We start from the raw sequence: 22,892 nt of genomic DNA, 5'->3' as shown, positions 1-22,892 counted from the left end.
ATCTTTTTACTGCTGTTTTTAGGCAATTGTCAGTGTGAGTGTGTCTGTGTGTATAAATATGTAAATGGAGTCACATATTGTGGCTTTTTCAAATGGAGCCTTCAGATCCATCAGGGTTCAGGCTTCTTTACTCTATTCCTTGAAACCTGGCTACTCAGAGACCCCAGAGTACAACAAAGGGAGAGTGCCACTCATGTGCATGAGGGGCTGAGACACAGTCCTAAAGCACTGAGAGGAGATGACAGACCCATCTCGGACTTAATCTAATAGACAAACAAAGGCAGACTTTTCCAGATGTGTTGCTCTCCTTTTCTCACAGTGGTCAATATCTAACTTGAAAAAAATAATCTCTAAATGAATTTTAAGTCCTAGAGGAATTTAATAACAGGAATAATAATTAATTTTTTAAATAATGGACAGAGGTCCTCTGGAGGGTGGGTCTGGGGATCAGCAGCAGTGGCTACCTGACATCACTGCAGCATTGGGGGCCAGCACTGGCTTGCAAGCTTCACATACTATTTCATTTCAGTGTTGTAGCAATTTTTTGCAGGGCCTTTGCTACTTTTATGATATAGGCAGGAAGCCCTTACACAGATGTTAATCTTTTTTTCCCAGCTAGTAACAGAAATGGTAGTGGAATTTTGGTTTAATATGGTAAAAAAGGACCAGTGTCTTAATTTTAATCAGTCTACTTAAACACTATTTTCCCAGGCTATTAAATATAGAAAACACTGATGAAAATAGTAATACATATACCTTTTTTCCTTTCCTAAACTTACTCCTTTTTCACCATTGTCAAGCCTTTTTCTTTATAAAAAAACAAAACGGGGCTGGAGAGATGGCTCAGTGGTTAAGAGTACTGACTGGGGCTGGTGAGATGGCTCAGTGGGTAAGAGCACCCGACTGCTCTTCCGAAGGTCCAGAGTTCAAATCCCAGCAACCACATGGTGGCTCACAACCATCCGTAACAAGATCTGACTCCCTCTTCTATGGAATGTCTGAAGACAACTACAGTGTACTTACATATAATAAATAAATAAATCTTAAAAAAAAAAAAAAAAAAGAGTACTGACTGTTCTTCCAAAGGTCCTGAGTTCAAATCCCAACAACCACATGGTGGTTCACAACCATCCATAATGAGATCTGACATCCTCTTCTGATGTGTCTAAAGACAGCTACAGTGTACTTACATTTAATAAATAAATAAATCTTTAAAAACAAAACAACAAAACAAAACAAAACCCACTACATTGTATTTAGTGTGTATGTGTGTGGGTGCATGTATGCAAAGGTGCTAATGACAACTTAGGGGAGCTGCACTTAGATTTTGGCAGCTAGTGCTTTTACCTGCTGGACTACCTTGCCAGTAGTACTCCTACCCTCTTTTTGGTGGTCAGGTAAACACTCTGCCACTACCTACCCTCTTTTTAAAATTTCTACTTTTATTTTTTAACATCAGGTCTCATGTGGTCCTGGTTGTCCCCAAATTTCCTATGGATGAACTTGATTTTTTTTTTTTTTTTTTTAAGGAGGCTGGGTGGTGGTGGTGGTCCCAGCATTTAGGAGGCAGATCTCTGAGTTCAAGGCCAGCCTGGTCTACAGAGTGAGTTCCAGGACAGTGAGGGCTACACAGAGAAACCCTGTCTCCAAAACAAACAAACGAACAAACAGACACCCAACAACAAGAAACCCAAAGAAAAACAAACAAACAAACAAATTTTATTTGTAGTTTTGTGTTATCTATGTGTCTGCCACATGTTTGCTCATGTCAGACAATAAAAGACAAACGATGGCTAACCCCTGGAGCTGGAAATACAGGTAATTGTTAGTCACATGAAGTAGGTGCTGGGAATTGAACTTGGGTGCCCTGAAGAGCAGCAAGTGCTTTTGATCTTGCTTTCTCCGGACAAGTGCTGGACCTCCAGAGACATCCTATGATGCAGTCATGTTAGGGAAGCACTCTATCAACTGAGTCGCAGACCCTGCCTCTCAAAGTGTCAATGAGAATTCAAGAAGATTAGCAAAAGGAGGCAGACTGGATTGCTGCTTAGTATTTTTTTTTAAATACCATCTGAAGCAAGCATGTTGTTGTTATCTTTAGAGCTAAATGATAAATATGAACAATTTACTTCAGACACTGAGGTCACCTCATAAAAGTAAAGTTTTAAAACATGGCTTTTACTTTTCAAGAGGTGGAAGAGACTTCCTCTGTTCAAACCCTGATGTCTTAGTAAAGTACTGGAGATTCCTTCTACTTAGGAACTGGGACAGACTAAAACTCAAGTCTCGTAAGGCTTTATATGCAGAGATGCAGCTCTCAGAACACTGTTTATTGATCTGCATGATGAGGCTGCCAGTGTTTGTCCCACAAATTTGGATCTGAGTGATTACTCTGGGGAGGATATTAATTCTATACTAGGAATACAGGGCAAGGTTTTGGAGACTTGCTAAGAGTGGTCTAGCCGGAATCTATGATACAATGTGAAAACCCAGACTCAGTATAGGAAGGAAGGTCATGGATAAGGCCCTGGGCTCCATCCTACAGACCCACTCTGAACTTTGGTATAGATTCTGACTGAAAAGCTCTGAGCACTTTGAACACTTTCTAACTGCAGGAGAATGACTTAATGTTATATCTGTCTACTCTCATCCAAATGGGCCAGTTCTTTATAAACATCACAGACATTTGTCTGGATTTATTTCTAATCTAAATTTTCTAAACTAATTGCTCACATAAGTATGTTTAAGGCCAAATACATACAAAGTTCACCTCATTTCGGCTGGGTTGTCTTTTTACAAAGTTTACAAAGTTCTCAGGAGTAAGATGCTCTGAATACAATCCAGTACAGTGAAAGCTTCAGCTGACTATGCTTCAGCATCCCAGTGAACTCAAGAAATACCTCAGAAGCTTGAGCTTCGCGTTAAGTCATAAGCTGGGATAAAAGACTGAGAAGTTAAGAAATGTTGCATCTGTGTGTGATCTAGGAGTTGTTTAACTGCTTTGCTGACTGACGAAAAACTCCCGTGGCTGTTACAGACAGATCTGAACACTTTAGAGACAGACATCTTTTAAATTCACTTTTTCATATTCAAAGAAAAGGGAACAAATACCTTAGGCTTTAGATTTTGCATAACTTACCTATACCGCTCTTCCTGTAAGGTCTGCATTATTAAGGAGTAGTCCCTCTGATAATGCTCCTTGAGGGTCTCGAAGGATTCCTCCAGTCTGGCCTGGGTTTCCCGGATCTCCTGGATCTCATGCAGTAGTGCATCAAACCCTGAGCTCTGCATGTCTAGGGTGTTTGTTTTGGAGCTGGATGCTCCCACAGCAATGCCCCCAGTGGTACTGTTGGCTCCTACTGAGCCTGAAGTGGCACTAGAACAATCTTCCTCACTACCATATTTTGGACTTGACTGAAAGTTTGAAATCACCCCTAAAGCCTTTCCCCCATCATCCACTTGTCCTTCCTCTAATGAGTCTTTCAGGTTAGGGATATTGTCTGCACTACCAAATTTGTTCCGAATCAGTGAGGCAATCTCTCTGGGTTTGGAGACGACAGCCCCTGCTGCTGAATGGGTAGCCTGGGAGAAGCTGGAAAATCCACCTTTGACGCTGTCCACTACACCTTCACTGAAGCCAGTCACCTTTGCACCCACATCCTTCAGACCCTGGTGCATGTCCCTGAAGACATCCTTGGGCTGTCGGGGAATCCCATTCTGTTCCACCTCACGGAGCTTCCGGTGGTAATGCTCAAGCTTCTTTTGCAGCTGGAGAATGGTCTGCGCAGATTTCTGGTTTTTCTTCTCAAACACCTGTTTGATTCGAGCTGCCTGCTGCTTGTCTGCACTGTTGGCAAGCTTCAAGTACTCAGCAACGTTGTCGTCTCGGGCTGTCTGTGCAATCTTGATTTGTTCTGTGAGCTTTAGGATCTTCTGCTGCAGGTGTGCAATGGCAGCTTTTGTGCGCTGAGGATCTGGTATTCCATCCACAGACTCTGTGTGGATGCTGCCATCAGTGCTGGAGGCCACGGCACTGGAAGTCTGGGCGAGGCTGCTTACTTCCAAACGCTCGATCTAACATTTTAAAAACAAGAGGTGGATATTAGAAGCAGTCTAGAATCAATGTGCTGAAAATATGTCTATGCTGAATTCTCAGCACAGATGGGTGACCTGCACATCCCCTTGTCCTGTAAAAGCCCTGTTGCCCTCTTGGCTAGTCTTTATACAGGATTTCTTTAAATAACAAAGCTCCCTTTGTTGGTTGAGAGCATGAATTAATTCTCATTCCTATGCATACTTCTGCCCAGAAGCAAATCTATGTAAGATAGCACGTCATTTTTCAATGTAATACTATGAAAACCATTCTAGTGCTCAGACACAGTCAGTCATCCTGAGCCACACTTACAAATTGGTCTCTGGAAAAGGTTAGCAAGAATGGATATGTTGATGCGGATAGAAGCATCCAATTGTTATCACAGTGTTTGTTTGCATAAGTCACACCCAGAGTAGTGAGGTCATTCTCTATCCTTGGGACATTTTGTTGCAGTGGAAGACAGGCAGAGGATATGCTGCTGAATGCTACTGAATTAAAATAACTGTGGTGTACCCAGAAAGACAGCAGGAATAGATAGGGACAGTGAGAGGTAAGTGACTAAACAAATCAGAGGCGAAGGTCAGATCTTTTTGGGCCCAAATTTTGTGTTTTACCCAATAAAAAGCTTGCCTTAGGAAAGGAACTACAAAGCTCACACACTGCTCTTTCATATGGATGAGAGTCACTACAAGGACTGGAAGAAAGGACAACTGCTCAGACTTAAAAGCTTAAACTTTTTGTTGTTGGTTTTTTGTTTTTTTTTCGAGACAGGATTTCTCTGTATAGTCCTGGCTATTCTGGAACTCACTCTGTAGACCAGGCTGGCCTCGAACTCAGAAATCCGCCTGCTTCTGCCTCCCGAGTGCTGGGATTAAAGGAGTGCACCATTACTGCCCAGCAAAAGCTTAAACTTAAATGTCAAAGCAGGTAGCTGAGACTGGAGGGTGCCCCTGTATGTGGCTTGGTCATTTAGAGCAGGACCCAAGAAAGAGTTTATTAACTGCTCTTTAGAGTAGTAGCAGAAAGGGTAGTAATATAACATAGCCTCTTAGGGCAATAAAAAAATGCCCAGTGTGAGGGTCAGGTTGCAACTTGGCCATCTGTAGACTAAGGTCATAATACTGTTTTCTTGGTTCTGTTCCATAGTTTGTCCTATGACAATGTGCCAGTAAGAACTGTACAGAGGTCAACCCCTACATGTTCATTATCTTATATACCCAGGAAATGCTAATAGTTAACCTGTTGTCTCAAAGTATCCTCTCTCATCTTAGATATACAGAGCCTCATTTTATCATCTGGGCATGATTTATACTGACCTCTGAGCTTTTATAAATATATGTAGTTTAATCATATTGGCTAGGGCTATACTTCAGTAATGAAGTACTTGCCTAGTACATGAAGCTCTGGGTGTGATGGCTAATATTGGAGGATGGGGGAGAACAAAAAGCCAACAGTATTCTTTTCTTCTTATTTCAATGTAACTAAATGTTGGGCCTAGGAAACACAGCAAGAGACAGAAAGCCTTGACAGAGACTAGTATAATGCCTTTTCAATTAATTCCCCCAATACTGATTCAATTTTGAGGAACACAGTGGTTAGAGACTGTAGAAGGGAGAGGCAGCCAGAATCTCAGATGGACAAGGTATCAAGAGCCACAGTAAGAATTCTGAAAACATCTTGCTCTATAGGAACTGAACCCAGGTTCACAGCTAGTGCTCTAACTGTTGAGTCATCCCTCCAGCCTTCTCCACTTTCATCAGTATAAGCAATTTCTTTCTTTTGTTGTTGCTATATAATCATTTGCATGTGTGTGTGTATGCAAATCTAGCTGCATAAGCTCCCAATTGCTGGATTTTCCTTCTGAATGAGATTTAAACTTTTTTTTTTTAAATTAAATGTTTATCTAAGCTTACAAGTTACAGTCCCTCATCAAGGGAAGCCAAGGCAGGAGCAGAAGCAGAGACTATGGAGGAATGCATTTTTTTAAAAAGAAGTATTATTTATTTATTTTATGCATAGGAAGGAGTCCATTGTAGCTGCCTTCAGACATACAAGAAAAGGGCATCAGATCCCATTACAGATGATAAGCTACCATGTGGTTGCTGGGAATAGAACTCAGGACCTCTGGAAGAGTAGCCAGTGCTCTTAACCACTGAGCCATCTCTCCAGCCCAAGATTTAACATCTTAGAACTAAAGTGCATAATACCATTCTGCTTATCTATGTCCAATAATTAAGCTCAAAATCTGCCACAGAATATATGGAACACATATATTCCACAGAAGATATGAAGAATTTTCAACCAAGCTTTCCCCATGTTCAAGTTTATGAATCTGTGAAATCAAACTAGCTGTATCAGGGTCTAGGGAGATAGCTCAATGGGTAATGATACATACTGTAGTCAAGTCTGAGAACTGGACTTCTAGTCCTGGAACACACATGGAAGAAAGAGAGAACTGACCCCATAAAGTTGTCCTAACCTCCCCCACCACCTCTCTCTCATGAAACAACAACAAAAAAGAAATTGATCAGTCGGGCGGTGGTGGTGCACGCCTTTAATCCCAGTACTTGGGAGGCATAGGCAGGCGGATTTCTGAGTTCGAGGCCAGCCTTGTCTACAGAGTGAGTTCCAGGACAGCCAGGACTATACAGAGAAACCCTGTCTTGAAACAAACAAACAAACAAACAAACAAACAAAACAAAACAAAAAAAAAAGAAATTGATCATACTGGTGAAAACACTGTTGGAGAAGGCTGGTGAGCTAGCTCAACAGTTAAGAGCACTAGCTGCGGGCCTCAGTTCAGTTCCTAGCATTTACATAATGTCATAGTATGTGCCATTACAAGGGCACTGGACATGCATGTGGTACACAAACACAAAGGTAAAGCACTTATACACATAAAATAAAAACTGTTAGAGACAAGGATCAAGGTTCAACCATTTAAAAGGAAATCAATAATTTTTATGATATAAATGTTTATAAATGATCACATTTGGTTAGAATTCTATTTCTCTATAAAATGACTAAATAAAACAGACTCTCTTTAATTCCTGTTCTACCCAGGGAAAGTGTGTCTTCCTATGAAGGGTTCCAACATAGACATCAACACACCTGTAACAGGCCAGTTGACATTAGAAACTGAAAGTCACTGCAATATTTAGTCATATCTCCTAATTTGGGAAGGTACCAATTTTAAAAGGGGAGAAATTCAGAAATGGAGCAGGAACCAAGTTCTAAAAGAGAAGTCTGTTCTCCAAGCATGAATACCTGGCCTCGAGAAATGAATCTATCAGTCAAAAAACAGTTCCTTTGACGCTGGATATAGGTAACATACAGAACTGGATCCCTAACTCATTCCAGGCAACTCAGTTCCAAGTGAAGCAAAGTTTTCAAAGGTGATACTAAAAAATACCTCTACCAAAGGGGGAACAGAGGATGAAACCCTGTGTCAACCACTCAACCACTGAGCCACATAACATAAAGTATTTTGATAGTAGTATCCCCAAGCTGGTCTCAAATTTATAGCCCTCCTGCCTCAACTTCCTGAGCAGTGGGATTGCCCTAGAATTTCTTGAAAGGCATAAACGTGAAAAAGCAAGATGACTGACATACTCTGCCCTGAAGCACCGACAGGGCCATAATCTGCTCAATGGTAAGGAAAGGGAACAGCCAGGAGGCTGTTTTAAGGATGAGATTAGTCATAAGTGTGAAAGTGCTGTAGTAGCTCCTGGCAGAGCAGGCTTTTGGCACTGGCTATTACTGAAATAGTTTGTGAGCTGTTCTTATTAAAGATCTCATCATTATTAGATTCCAGATCATACTCACTTCTAAGCAAGCTACACAGAATCCAGAACAAAGGTAAAATTCCATAGTGAAGGTCACACTTTGAAAGTTGGCCTTGCCGGGCAGTGGTGGCGCACACCTTTAGTCCCAGAACTTGGGAGGCAGAGGCAGGCGGATTTCAGAGTTTGATGCCAGCCTGGTCTACAGAGTGAGTTCCAGGACAGCCAGGGCTACACAGAGAAACCCTGTCTCAAAAAACCTTGAGAGAGAGAGAGAGAGAGAGATTGGCCTTGTGGCTTAGCCCATGGTCAAACAACCTTACAACCCTCACAATAAGCTCTACACAATGTCAGGAAGGCATCTCCCCGCCAGCTGTCAGCAGACAGGAGGAGGCAGCAGATAACCACCTGCTGTATTTTTCTCTGCTGCTCTGAGTTGCAAATCGGCTCCTGTGCAGCAGCTACAGGTCACACTGCTCTATGTATTTGTTTCTCTCTACTAAGAAATCAGACTAAAATTACCTACTGGTAGGAGTTAACTGACCAGAAAATAACTAAAAGAAAACGTGAAAAGATGCATGAGGGACAGGGGGAAGTCAATTAAAGCACAGTACCCGACAAAGCTTTTAACTGCTTTGCAAGTTTTCATCTGCAAATATATTAAAGATTGCTTTTTAAGTGGAAGCCAGCCTGGGCTACAAGCAAGACTTTGGAAATCCTAGGCAGGGCAGACAAGAGGTAGACAGACACACATAACATCTAAGGGCAAAAGGCAGAGACAGGAAGACACAATAGCACACAGCAATATTCCAGAACATGGCACAAAGAACAATGGTTTGAGTTCACTATGACCTTTCCAAATTCAGCAGTTGTGACTCTGGGTTGCCCATGTGTTCTTTCAGAGCTTAAGTTTTTCACTCACAGTTTATTTCCCTAAGACTGTTCTGAAAAGATGTTGAATATATTAAATTGGGGACTGGATACACACAGCAAGTACTAAGAGTACTCCTTGGCCCAAGAGAGGTCCTGGGGCTTGAGCCCAACAAGAGCATACACCAGAGGAGTGTTAGATTATGCCTAAGACCTACAGCATGAAATAAAAATGACAGATGATCACTGCTTTGAACTTAGCTCCTAGACTAGATCCCAACAGGACGAGGTTAAAAATGTCACACCTTTTGTTTCTCACCCTATTATGCAGACCTTGTTGGCTTGGAACTCACAGATATCCACATGTCTCTGCCTAATAAGTGCTGTGTTACTGTGATGGTTTGAATATGCTTGGCTCATGGGAAGTGACACTATTAGGAGGTGTGGTCTTGTTGGGGGAAGTGTGTCACTGTGGGGTAGGCTTTGAGGTCCTATGCTCAAGCTCTGCCCAGGGCAGAAGTGACTCTCCTCTGGCTGCCTCAGAAGACTGCCTCCTCCTGGTTGCTTTGATCAAGATATAGAACTCTTGGCTCTTCTAGCACCAAGTCTGTCTGCATGCTACCATACTTCCCACCATGATGATGATGGACTGAACCTGCCAGGCGGTGGTGGTGCACACCTTTAATCCTAGCACTTGGGAGGCAGACAGAGACAGGTGGATTTTTAAATTTGAGGCCAGCTTGGTTTACAGAGTGATTTCCAGGACAGTCAGGGCTATACAGAGAAACCCTGCCTTGACACCACCCCCTGCCTTTCTCCCCCCACAAAATAATTGACTGAACCTCTGAAACTGTAAGCCAGCCCCAATTAAATGTTTTCCTTTATAAGAGCTGCCTTGGTCATGGTGTCTCTTCACAGCAATAGAAACCTAATTAAGACAGCTTTCATTCTTGGCAAATGTTATAATTTTTATGGTAAAGGTCCGATCATGAAACCAAACCCAATTATTATCTTATCTTTCATCACAATTATGTGACAGTCAAATTCCCAAATAGACCAGTTTTAATTAGCTAAAAAAGTTCCCAGTTTTAACAAAAAAATAGCCTGGAGCACAATCATGAAAAGCTGAGCTTAGACTTCAGCATTCATGTAAAAAGCCAGGCATGGTTGCATGAATACCCGTAACCCCAGCACTGGTAGGGGCAGAGATAGGTGGATTGTGTGTTGGGGTGTGTGTGTGGGGCTGGGGGGCGAGGGGGTTGTTGGATGGCTCCAGGTTCAGTGAAAAAAACCTTTTCTTATGGGAATAAAGCAGAGAATGAAAGGACACCTAATCACTGGCTCTGGTCTCTGCATGAGCCCACACCTATACACACATGTGTACATTCATCTCATACACACACACACACCACAAAATAAAAAAGTAATCTCTAAGCTATTTTTTACTGTTGTATGTCTTTGATCCTTGCAAGAAAATAACTTTGAGAGGGTCTATTCAAGCTGGGTATGGTGATGCACATCTACAATATCAGTACTCAGGAGGGTGAGGTAGGAGGACTGTTGAAAGTTCAAGGCTAGCCTAGCTTGGTCTATGTAGCCAGTTCTAGACCAGCTAGGGCTACATGGTAAGAATCTACTTCAATATATACCCTCACACCCTTTCTCCTCAATTAATTTTTGTTTTTGCTTTCTTTAGCGTTTTCTGTCTTTAAGAATTAAAAAATATATATTTTACGTTTCAAGAAAATGTGTATATATGTGTGGGTATGCACATGTGGCATTCGATCCTCTGGAGCTAGAAGTACAAGTGATTGTTGAGTTGCCCGATGTGGATGCTGGGAACCACACTCAGGTCCTCTGAAAACATAGTTAAGTGTTCTAAGTTTAATTTTAAAATTACATTTATTTATTATTTATTTTGTTTTTGTTTATGTGTTTGTTTTGAGACAAGGTCCCTCTGTGTAGCCCTGACTGTCTTGAAACTCACTCTGTAGACCAGGCTGTCCCCTCAAAGTCAGGGGTCGCCTGCCTCTGTCTTCCTGAGTGCTGTGATTAAAGACCACTTACTTCTTTTTTTTTTTTTTTGTTTTTCGAGACAGGGTTTCTCTGTGTAGTCCTGGCTGTCCTGGAACTCACTTTGTAGACCAGGCTGGCCTCAAACTCAAACTCAGAAATCCGCCTGCCTCTGCCTCCTGAGTGCTGGGATTAAAGGTGTACGCCACCATGCCCAGCTGACCACCTACTTCTTATTCAAGTTCTTTCTATCTGTCTGTCTCTGTCTCTCTCTCTGAGATTGTGGATATGTGTGTACTATGGGACATGTGTGGAGATAAGAGAAAAGCTTGTGGGATTTGATTCTTTTCTTTTACATGTGGGTTCTGGGGTTTGAAATCAAATTGGAAGGCTTAGCACCAGATACCTTTCCTTCTGAGGCATCTTGCTGGCCCCTTTCTGTCTTGAGAAGCTAGTCTTCCTGTGCCTGACTTACTGGAATGCGTATTCTACAGAATGAAATGCTTCATGATTCAAGAAAAGCCAACTGAGAGTAATACACCAAGTACTACATCTCTGCCGACGGCAAACAACAAGGGAACTTTTTCCTACCGCCTTACCTGGCCAGCAGGTCAGGTAAGGTCAAGCCCCCCTCCCCCAATCCTGGACTCATATCATTATCTTCAATGCCAAGTTCTGGTGGAAATTTTATATTCTACACATTAAACAACACACATCATGTCCTTGGAAATGAAGAAAAAAAAAACAGATGGAAATGGGGAAGTCTTTGCAATTCATCTGACATACACAGCTTTGTTAGGAGTGTGTCTCTTCTGAAAATAGCTCTTTTCCAGGGCAAGGTTTTATAGGGCAGATTGTGCCACTGCCTGTCGGAGCTGATGCTGAACACCTGCAGACCAAGTTTCACAGTTCTGCCAATACTTTATGTCAGAGATAGAGACAGCTTTGCTTTTGAATCAGAATTGGAGTATTAGCTTAATTTACATATTCATGAGGCAGTGGTGGTTTAAGAGTAGGGATTAAGGTTGAATATTTGACTTTTAGTATATTGCCTCCAAAATCAAATCTGCATTTTTGTTTGTTTGTTTTTAAGACAAGATCTTACTTGATTTCAGGCTAGCATGGAAGTCACTATGTAGCTCGGCTTTTTTTCAGTATCTTCAGTGCTAACAAATACAGGTATTATGGTTACTGTGCCTGGCCAAACTTGCAAATTATAATCTTCAGCGACTCATAATCTTGGCCTCAATTTAAGAACCACAAAGGAATATGTTCCATAGTTAGTAAGCAGTAAACTTAAGCTATTCTGGTTGGTCATGTGGGCTTGTGTTTTTCTGCCTGTGTGAGGCAGGACATCGTAGAGCATAAGTTCCTGTCTTAGGAGACAGGGTGCTTTGCTTTCAATTTAGTATCAGCTCTTTGAGGCTGGATTTAGCCATTAACTCTCTCACACTTCATGCCTATCAAAAACAACGAAACCAGTAGTCTAGAAGACATAGCTTTTCAGGATCATGTTTTCCATCCATCTACACTTCCTCATAGCAGTAACAGCATAAGTACAGCTGGCCAGATTGCTCTCTCCTGTGTACCTCTGACTTTTGGTGTGAGCACTTCACTCTGAAGTGGATAGATGCTTTGTACTTGTTCTGACAGTTGATCAATATCTCCTCTACTCCACCTGCATTAGGATTCAAAGCTAGAACAACTAAACACTCACTCTCCCACTGAGCCACATTTCCTCCTATAATCAATACTCTTAGCATGCAGGCATCAAGTTTCTAAACTGACCCTCGAACGGCATTCACATGGGGTTCAACAGTTCACTGCTGTGTATCTTCAATATATGTTACTTTTTCTATTTGTTGTCGAAGAGGGATCGTTCTCTTTAAGTCTGCTACTCATCTATCAAATAGACCTTCCTTCCTTCCATCTCTTTCCTTCTCCTTTTCTCTTTTTAAGATACAGTCTCACTATGTAGTCTTTAGTGGGCTAGAACTCACTTTGTAGACTACACTAGCTTCATATCTTAGTTAATCACCTTGCCTCTGCTTGTGAAATGGTGGAATTACAGGTGTACACCACCATGCCTATCTCAAATAATTTTTCTTTTAAAATAAAAAAAATTATGTGTTTGTATGTATATGTGTGTGTCTATATGCACACATGCATTCAGGTACCCATGAAGGAAGGCCAGGTGTAGGATCCCCTGCAGCTGGAGTTGAAGGTGGTTGGGAGCCACTGCTGAGTGCTAGGGACTCAACTCTCTTTCTTTCAGGAGCAGTAGGGGCTCTTAACAGCTGATTCATCTTTCTAGCCCTGTCAAATAAGTTTTCTTAAGCAGAAGGCCTCTTAATTTCCTTTTCATCCCAGAGGAAATATCTATAAAAATAGCATCCCCATAGAGCCAACATATTCTGAAAAATTTTAAACTTATTTTTGGTAAATATAGCATGGTACATGTGTGGAGGTCAAAGGACAGCTTTTGAGAGTCAATTCTCTCCTTCCATGTACATCCTGGGAACTGAACTTAAGGTTCAGTTGTCAGGCTTAGTTAGTGGTAAGTGCTGAGCCATCTCCCCAGTTCTCAAGGAGATGTAATCTTATTTGTTTGTATAGTCACTACTGGGATTGTAGAGTTTTTCTTTAAAATTTTTGTACTATTTCCAATGTCTAACACAGGCCCTATACACTGAGGGCAGGGTGAAGAATACTGTAAAGTTTTCTTAAAACAAGATTAAATCTCTAGCCAGGCAATTTAGCTCCCTTAAGGCCTAAGAGTGGCCTTGAAGTAAACCTGGCAAATACTGGTGGTAGCTGAGTTTTTGTCAGCAGGAAATCAGTCCTGTGTGAGGATGTGGAAGCAGCAGCTCTAGGTCCTTTGATGGATGCTCTACAGTTGAGTAGTGTATTTGTAATCTAAATTGATGTCAACCTATAATCCTAACACTAGGGAGGCAGACACAAAAGGGTCACTGCAAGTTCAAGGGAAGTCTGGTCTATACAGAGAATTCCAGGCTAGCCTGAACTAGAGTAAGGCTTTATGCTTCCATCAGATTCTTGATGTCACCTTCAAGGCTTTGCTTCCCCGTGCTGAATAGCAACCTCTACGCTGAAGACCCTATGGAAACCACAATCTTCATTTCTACCATATACTTGCTCTTCTCTATCCTGACCTCATTTTTCTTTTCTTTGTAAAATTTATTTTCTTTCTCCCCCTGCTCTCCCTCCCTCTGTGAGAGGGGAGGAGGGGTTGGAAGGGGGAGGTGTGCAGGGGCCTGAAGAGGCAGAAGGTATCAGATCCTCTGGAGCTAGATATACAGGTGGGTGCTGGGAACTGAACTGCTGTCCTCTGGGAGAGCAGTAGGTGCTCCAGCCACTGAACCATCATTCCAGCCCTTGACTTTGGTTTTCTATATATACATTTTACCCTTGTATATTAGGAATTTATATATTTCTATGAATTTTTCTATCATCAGAAACTAAAATGTATAGTTCATAGAGGTTAGGATTCTGTGTTTTGTTTACTTACAGTAATGGAAACTGGTCTTACATTCGTAACATTCCTCCTGTGTTAGCCTTCCACATTCTATGATTACTTTTGTTTCTCTAAAAAACAGTAACTGTGTACTGCACTAAGTAGGTGTTTAAGGACTCACCGCTGATTTCCCGATTCTTTCTCTAGCTTGAGAGCCACTGAGCTTTCAACGAGGATATCCTCTGTTCTGAAAGATCAAAATCTGTAGCCTATAAGCATACCCTTTTCTCCCTTCCTTCAAGAAGATGTTATAAACCCCCTTCTCTTTTCTTCTCTTCTCTTCCTTCACCTCTCTTAAATACTATGATGCAACTTCTAGGTTGTGCTACCATTATAAACAATGTGCCAACTAATTCAAGTTCTCTCCCACTGTGGACAGAAACTCTTCCAAATAGTCTTCCCTGCCTCAGATTTACCCGACTGGTGTGTGACTATTCCAAGGGTAGATTTCCTGTCTCCTTATAACTTGATTCCCTTTTCCTAGCACACAGAAGTTAAACATCTGCTGAATGAACACTTGGAGTCATGCTATACTTCCTCTCAAGCACTGCTGTGAACTTTATCTTATGAGGCTATCAATTACTTTCTAGTGTATTCCATGTTGATATTCCATTATTTTCCTTAAAATGAAAACTAAGAGATAATGTTAAGGAAATGGCAAAAGGAGGGACACAAAACAATCAGAAGTGATTTAGAGAGGTAGAGTGCAGAGTGAGAGTATGGTGAGAGGTTAAATGGAGCCACAATGTAATTCCTGTTGTTTCTGTTACAATGCAGGGCTAAGAGGATTTCCCTTGTGTGGCACATGAAGGAGAGTAACTTTGGACTGGGTTAAACTCAGTGGTAGAGCACTTGCTTAATTTAAGCAAAGCCTTCAGTTTGATTCCAGCACTGGAAGGAAATTAAAAAAGTTAACTTTGAAATGATTGATTTTTGAGTTTTTTGTTTTGTTTTGTTTATTGGTTTCTTCAATTTTTCTTCCTGTTTTAACAATCAAAATCCTTTTTTTGGCTTTTAGGGCACTGTAGGATAAAAAAAAAATGCTGTAGGATCTTTAAACAGCCATTTGTCAGTTTTAGTGAAGATATGCCTGTAGTCCTAGAAACTGGGAGGCTGAGGCAGGAAGAATTTTGGTGGAAAGCCAGTCTGGGCTATAGAATAAGTTCCAAATCATGTTGGAAAAACAAAACAAAGAAACAGTCTGACAACGTTTTTGGTGGAGAACACAGTTGCTTTTCTTTTTTATCTCTTTCTTTTCTTTTTTTTTTTCCTTCCTTTTTTCTTTTTCTTTTTTTTTTTTTTTTTTTAGTTTTTTAAGACAGAAACTTGTGTAGCCCTGGCTGTCCTCGAACTCAGAAATCCGCCTGCCTCTGCCTCCCAAGTGCTGGGATCAAAGGTGTGCGCCACCACTGTCCAGTCCCACAGTTGCTTTTCTATACAACAGAATAAAGTGATTACACATCGCCAGTTGATGTACATGCCTGCTTTAACAACTATCTTTACACTTTTGCAGTTGGTGTTTGTACCTGTTTTAACAACTTTCTCTGTATCTGAACATGGTTATCTGTTGTTTTAAAGATCCTAGAAACATTAACTACTTTGATTATACCCCTTCTTTTGCAACATAATGGCTAGATTTGCTTATATTTTCCTCAAACAGGAACATAAAGGACATAATCTCAGTTATTTGGTGCAGGAGCTCTAACCTGGGACCTTGCACATGCTAAGCCAGTGGTATATCACTGATCTAGCTGTAGTCCTTTTTATAAATCTTTACGTGAGATCTCACCAAGTTGCACAAGCATTTCTGAGATTTAAAATGAAGTTATCTGTACTTTCTAACAGGTGTAAGAAATCACCAACATTAAGGCACCAGAAGATCTTAGGTAAGGCATACTGATATCAATTAAGATGACAAGAAATTTTAATTATTCAGATGTCTGAAAAAGCAAGCTGAATGCTTGTCTTTTTGAAGGAATCTGAAATGAGAAGGTCCTATTATGCTTCTGTATTTCAACATTATGCACACATTAGTGTGTGGCTGCATGTGGGGGTGGAGGACCTGTACTGATTGACAGGGGACACAGATACTATTCCCCTACTCTGACATATAGAGGTCTCTTAGAAAACAGTCACAGGAGGCTAGAGACATGGCTCAGTGGTTAAGAGCACTGACTGCACTTCCAGAGGTCCTGAGTTCAATCCCCAACAACGACATGTTTGCTCACAACAATGGGATCTGATGCCCTCTTCTGGTGTGTCTGACAGCTACAGTGTACTCTTATAAACAAAATAAATAAATCTAAAAAAAAGTTACACACACATACACACACACACACACACACACACACACACACACAGAGAGAGAGAGAGAGAGAGAGAGAGAGAGCGCCACAGGCAGAGAGAGCCACAGGCATTCTTCCTGCACTACCGTGTTGATACTTTTCATTCACTCTGTGCCAACCCTGTCTCTTTCTCTTCTTTCCTTCTTTTCGTGTTGCTCTTGAGCCAGAACTTCTACTTTTTGCCTAGGGTGCCCTTGGTGATCCTCTATCTTTTCTTTTTCTTTTTTCTTTTTTAAAGATTTATTTATGTATATGAATACACTGCAGCTGTTATCAGACACACCAGAAGAGGGCACCAGACCCCATTACAGATGGTTGTGAGCCACCATGTGGTTGCTGGGAATTGAACTCAGGACCTCTGGAAGAGCAGTCGGTGCTCTTAACCACTGAGCCATCTCTCCAGCCCCCTCCTCTTATCTTTTCATCCCAGCGTTGATATTATAGTGAAATAACACAGTTCTCTGGCTCTTTTTTTGTGATTTTGTTTTAGTTTTTGGAGTTGGGTAGGGTGGGCAGGGTCTCACTCTGTAGCCCAGGTTGGCTATAACTCACTGTGTAGCCATCTCCTCCAACTGAAACCCTCCTTGAGGAAGGAAGCTCTTTGTAACACTTGGGAAACTAACAAAATTTAGAAGGGCCAAAAAGCTTGAAAAGTTATCAAATTTAGAACTTCTTCCCAAGATTATAGATTATTGAAGCAGTAATAATCACTGGGGGGTGGGGTGGGGGGAAAGGGAGAGCTCTCGAGGAACTGTTAATAGACAGGTGCTCCAGGGATGTTGCTTTTGTCAGCTGTCAGCCACGCAGGGCAGAGCGGCTTTTTAGTGACACAAGTGCCTTTACGTCACCCACACTTTTGTAAGTAGGGTGGCTACTTACACAAGGCTCACCAAGGCGAATGTGGGTTAGTTTCTTTGGTTTGTTGTTGGTGTTATAGCTAGGGTGAACAGACATTTATTCACACTTCATCAGGAAAAGTCACAGAACAGTGGCAGAGGCCTCCCAAATGCTGGAAACAGAGGTAAGCATAAACCACCAGGCCCATCAAGTTACTTCATTTTAAATGCTTATAACAACCAGCAGGAAAGATACTGCACACATTCTGGAATTACTCTAAATGATGGGGAAAGGAAAAGAGGAAGCTCAGGAACAAGAGTAGCTAGCATGGATGCTGTCCCATCCTGTCCTGGTCACTCATTTACAAATGGTGAATAATAGCAAGACCTTGATTTTTCTCACAAATTACAAATAAAGTAAAAGAAAATGATGAAAAGGACAAATTCAGGGATTTTTTTTTTTTTTTTTTTTTTTTTTTTTACTTTTAAACCTCTTAGACATTTTATATTCTTTCTGAGCTGTTTCTGCTAAGCTGTGGGACAGTCTTGACAGGGTTATTGAACCAGATAGGGATAGAAGCAGAAGCACATCACGGTGTTGTGATAGACACTGTAGATGTGGGTTGTATACACACATGCATGCACACATCCATATTACCTGGTTCAATTAATTTTATATTATTGTTTGCTTCTGTGTACAAAAACCATTCAATAAAGGTTGAATCTCTGTTCTCCAAGAACAGATGATCTAACCAATAAAACCTAACTACCAGGGAAAGGAAGGTCCAATTAAGACAACATGGTAGATTTGGCCAACATATTCCCTGAAGGTACCAAGTGTGGCAATGCAGGCTTATATCCCCAGCACTTGGGAAGCTGAAGGAAGTGGACTGAGCTTAAAGAGACTGTCTCAAAAACATAAACACAGCAAAACAAGGGAAAGGAAACAGAGAAAGCTTCTTGGAGGTGATGGTGAAATGAGCCTCAAAAGAAGCTTTTGACAGAAGGAATAAGGAAAGACCTTTCAAGCTAGCAGCCTAGAATAAGGAATGGCACAGAAGTGAACTTTAGGATGACAGAGTAAAACCTGAGGCTGTAACAGCATGGCTCAGGGAGAGGGTATGGTGAGAGACAAGCTGCAATCTACAGATCTAAACTACTGCCCTACCTGCATCCCCAACATCATCACTGAAGGTTTCACAACAGCAACAGTCTAATCCCTGGAATGAAGAGTTAGAGTATAGCACAACCTTATCAGAGCTCTCTTCAAAGCCTTCTTCCTTAACTTAGGGACAGTAATTATGGTCCACAAGTTACACAAGCCAAAAAAGTGTACCACAGCCCAGCAGCCCTTTTGATATATCATCTGCCTTTTCACTACACTCAACCAGACACCAAGTCTCATCAACTTCACACCAAATTTTCATCAGAGTGCATAATGCTCTGTAACCATCCCTGCTGCCACTATCTCAAGACACACTCTCAATGCCTCTCTTTTGGACAGTAGGTCTTAAAGGATCTACTTGTATTCATTTAGATTCTCTGTGGAGTTGAAGGAGAAAAAGGAAAAGAAAAGAAGAGAAAAGGAAAGAAAAGAAGGGCTGGTGAGATGGCTCAGCGGTTAAGAGCGCCGATTGCTCTTCCAAAGGTCCTGAGTTCAAATCCCAGCAAACACATGGTGGCTTACAACCATCTGTAACAAAAACCTGATGCCCTCTTCTGGAGTGTCTGAAGACAGCTACAGTGTACAAACATATAATAAATAAATAAATCTTAAAAAAAAAAAGAATTGAGAAACCATCAGCTACAAGCCAAGTTCAAAGTCAACTAGTGTGACAAGACACCCAGACTCTAAAAATAAATAAAATATTAAAAAAAGAAAAGAAAAGAATCCAACTCTAAGTGAATTCTTACATTCCCTTAGCAGGTTTCCAGGGTTTTTTTTTTTTGTTTGTTTTTTGTTTTTTTGTTTTAGTTTTTGTTTTTTCTTCTTCAAGATAGGGTTTCTCTGTGTAGCCCTGGTTATCCTGGAACCCTTTCTGTAGACCAGGCTGGCCTTACCCTCCAGAGTGCTGGGACTAAAGGCATGCACTACCACTGCCAAGCTTAGCCCTCCAGTTTTCAAAATAAAGAATAAGAGTTTGGGGTTGGGGTATAGTTAGGTAGTACAGTACTTGCCTAATCATGCATGAAGATCTAGCACCCAAACCAACAACGCTCAAAACATTCCCCAGACCCTCCAAACCCTAAGAATCTGAATGTGGCCTCTGCAGTCTCATGTTCTTTGGCCCTACATCTATTCCTCCCCATCTCTTCAAGCCTCAATCTATATAGTCTCTCACTTTTCACTTTCATCACATGGGCTTTCTCCACACTGTGTTCACCCTGTTTGCTTTCACCCTGGTGTGTGTGCATGTTACTGTCCACCAGTCCTTCTGTAAGATCCACTGTGTGATTTGCTGGGTATTTACCAATGAATGAAATATCTCTGCCTTCTTGAGACTCACAGTTGAATGGCAAGTGACAGAAACACAGAAACCAGTAACTCAACTATGTCAACTGTAGAAACCACCATGAAGAAAAGAACAGGGTACTTTGAGGAAAGCAGTAACAGAAAAAGGAAGCCTTCCTACTTTACATGGAAAGTTCAGAGGCACCTATAATGAGGCATTCAAACTGAGCCCTCAAAGATAGAAAAGGAAGTCCTTACTTTAATCAGGCAAAAAGTAAGAGAAAACACTATTTTTGAAGGTTTCATGTGCCAAGAGAACAGATGGGAATTTCATCATGGAGAGATGCAATTAGAGTTTAAAAATGCAGCAATTCAAAATGAGAAAAAGGGTGTAGCTATTCACTGCAATGAAGCCTAGGAACCATGTGAACAAAAAGGCTTGAAGGGAGAGCTCAAGGAGAGTAAACAGGCAGTCCCTATTTCCCAGCCTAGAGGGTGTATGGATGGCTGTGTTCAAGGCTTACATAACCAATGAGTCAGCAGAAAGGCAGGTGTCAATGGACAGCTTCTGTGCCCACTCTAAGCTGCTCGGAAACTTGGCTGTGCCTACTGGTGAGAGGAGGGGTCCAAGGACAATATTTGAGCTTGGTCAATGAAACAGGTCACAGACCTCCAAACCACACATGGCCAAGTTATAGTGAAGAAAAGGAAACCTTTATCCTTAGAAATTATAATAGTACCCAGCTCAGAACGGGACTAGAGCCAGGTGATCCTGGCAGGACTTCATGGACCTACTGTAATCTTCTCTCTTTCCTTTCCTTCCTTCTTTCTCTTTTCTATTTATTTATTTATTCCTGGAACTCTCTATAAAGATCCATTTCTTTAACTTGAAATAAAGCTAAAATTAAATAAAATTAAATAATTCTATTTATTTAAAATTTAGCTTTTTTAGTTTTAATTAAATTTAAAATAAATTTAGTTAAAATAAAATTAAGGTTTAAAATTAAGAAGCTTAAGTCTGCTAAAATCAAAACCTACATTTTAAACAGAAAGCGTCCATTATTTTGTTTTAGGGACCAGGAACTACTTGAGGATTGTTTTGTCTCTTTCCCTGTGGTGCTGGACTATATGAGGCCCAGGTTTTGTGCTTCAGGGCTGTTGTCTACACCTGTCTACTCTCTGATAAAGAACACTGTGTATTAACAATAACAGAAAAAGGCTCTGTGACAGAATTGGGTCTGGCAAAGAAAAATGTGCAAAAGCAAACATGAAAGGAAATTCAGTTATAATAGAGGGCAAAGAGATGAAGCTTAAACCACTGTGGGATACTGACCAGCAATGACAAGGAGCCAGAGACAGGCTTCCTTATCATGCCTTCCTTCACATCTATACTCATGTTCTCAGCCTACTACTGTTCCAGGGGAATGACCCAGTAACAGGATGAAAGCTTTTTTTTCTCTTCTCTCCTTTCTCCACTGCAGACTTTAGAAAAATTCTGGGGGGTGGGGGAAGGGGGAGGTAATTACAACAATTCAAAGACATTAAAAAAAAAAAAGAAGAAGAAGAAAGAAAAGAAAGAAAAGAAAAAGACAGAATTGTAAGCGAGCACCCCACACTCTAGAAATGCCAAGTTTCTAATTGCTCACATTTATCTGAGAAAACCTGATGAATATATCTGAAGGTCACAACTCGAATAAGCAGCAAAAATATTTTTTTTTCTGGCTCTTTTGCTCAACCTTTTCCACCCAACATGATTCTGCAGAATAAATACTAAGGTGCAATTCTATGTAGCTGATATAGAAAAATAAAAAACACAAGAAAACCCCCCTCTTCATAACACATTTATCTTACCAAAAACCCCCGTCAGGCAGTCTGATGATTTTGCTTGTCACAAAGCCCATCCTCCGTTTGTGAACACCAGAAAAAGCTTGGATTGTGTAAACAAATCACAACCTCTCTTGGCTGTAAGATTTCTCCATTTTTTTTCCAGCTTCCAAATTGTAGAGGAGCATCGGCAGACTCTGTCACTCTTGCACACTGTAAATGAGGGCAGCTACCACTGGGGACGCATCTTCTACCAAAGGGCTGGGCACAATGAAGCTTCTAGGCGATCCTTGGGCTTCTCACCTTCAATCTTAGAGCAGTGGCTTGCACACAACAGGCAGGCAGAGCTGCATCACATCAACATCCTGCATAGCGGATGCTCTGCGGCGCAGTGCCCCACCTCGGTCTATGTACAGTTCAGTTCTGCATCAACTCAGTAACCTTACATCTGGGCGTCTGGGAGGACTGTGCTGAATAAACAGAAAGCTTCAGCCTAACACGCTCTGTGTGTGTGTGTGTGTGTGTGTGTGTGTGTGTGTGTGTGTGTGAATTTGCGCACGCGCGCATGAGCTCCTGCACGCACCCAATTATGCAGTTTGCTAGGGTTGTTAAATGCAAATGAACAGTTTGACTGTGAGAGCAAAGATCACAGACAGTATCTGCCTCTCTGCTCCAGCTGTGAGCATCTTTTATAAAAGACAAAAGCTTCCAACTGGTTCCATTTAAAGCTACAAGACATTTTTTTTTCACATTAACATTTGTTTCCTCATTTAAGTGAAGTATGGTTGAGGAGAGCTGACAAAGTAAAAACAATTCTCAATAAAATAACACTTGGAGGTAGCTTAGTCCAATAAATACAAAGGAAAGGTTTCCATCAAGCACCAGGAGGCAGTTCCACTTTCCCAATGCTTCTTCTCTATTTTACATCCTCTGTTTAGAAAACTATGCAATGACAATTGAGTAGGAGTAAAAAACAGTGAGCAAGAAATAGGCAAGAAGGCATGAAACCCTAAAACCAGACACTACAGATAGGAGAAACCACTTCTTTTTAGAAAACACTGCAATTCTGAGATCCAATAATGCATGCAAAAACCATGCTGAGAGCCCAGGCCTGGGTTTGGTCTGCTTAGGCACCTACTGCT

General features: G+C 41.2%; 1 protein-coding gene across 7 annotated transcripts in view; it reads right to left on the bottom strand.

Moving 5' to 3' along the window:
- Tmcc1 (transmembrane and coiled-coil domain family 1) overlaps positions 1-22,892 on the bottom strand; it is a 136,500-nt gene that overhangs the window by 22,589 nt on the left and 91,019 nt on the right. For 6 of the 7 annotated variants that reach the window (XM_021164597.3, XM_085840140.1, XM_085840139.1 and 3 more), the window contains exon 2: positions 3,140-4,074. In XM_021164597.3, coding sequence (XP_021020256.1) covers positions 3,140-4,074 — 935 coding nt within the window. Of the gene's footprint in view, positions 1-3,139; positions 4,075-21,777; positions 22,440-22,892 lie in introns of those variants that run through there. The other variant, XM_029478751.2, reaches the window with a different exon arrangement.

Source organism: Mus caroli, unplaced genomic scaffold, assembly GCF_978045245.1.
Source record: "Mus caroli unplaced genomic scaffold, Mus_caroli_1 scaffold_7, whole genome shotgun sequence".
In the NCBI taxonomy this organism is placed as follows: domain Eukaryota; kingdom Metazoa; phylum Chordata; class Mammalia; order Rodentia; family Muridae; genus Mus; species Mus caroli.
The sequence above is the reverse complement of the archived record's forward strand: the minus strand, read 5'-3'. Positions and strand labels throughout refer to the sequence as shown.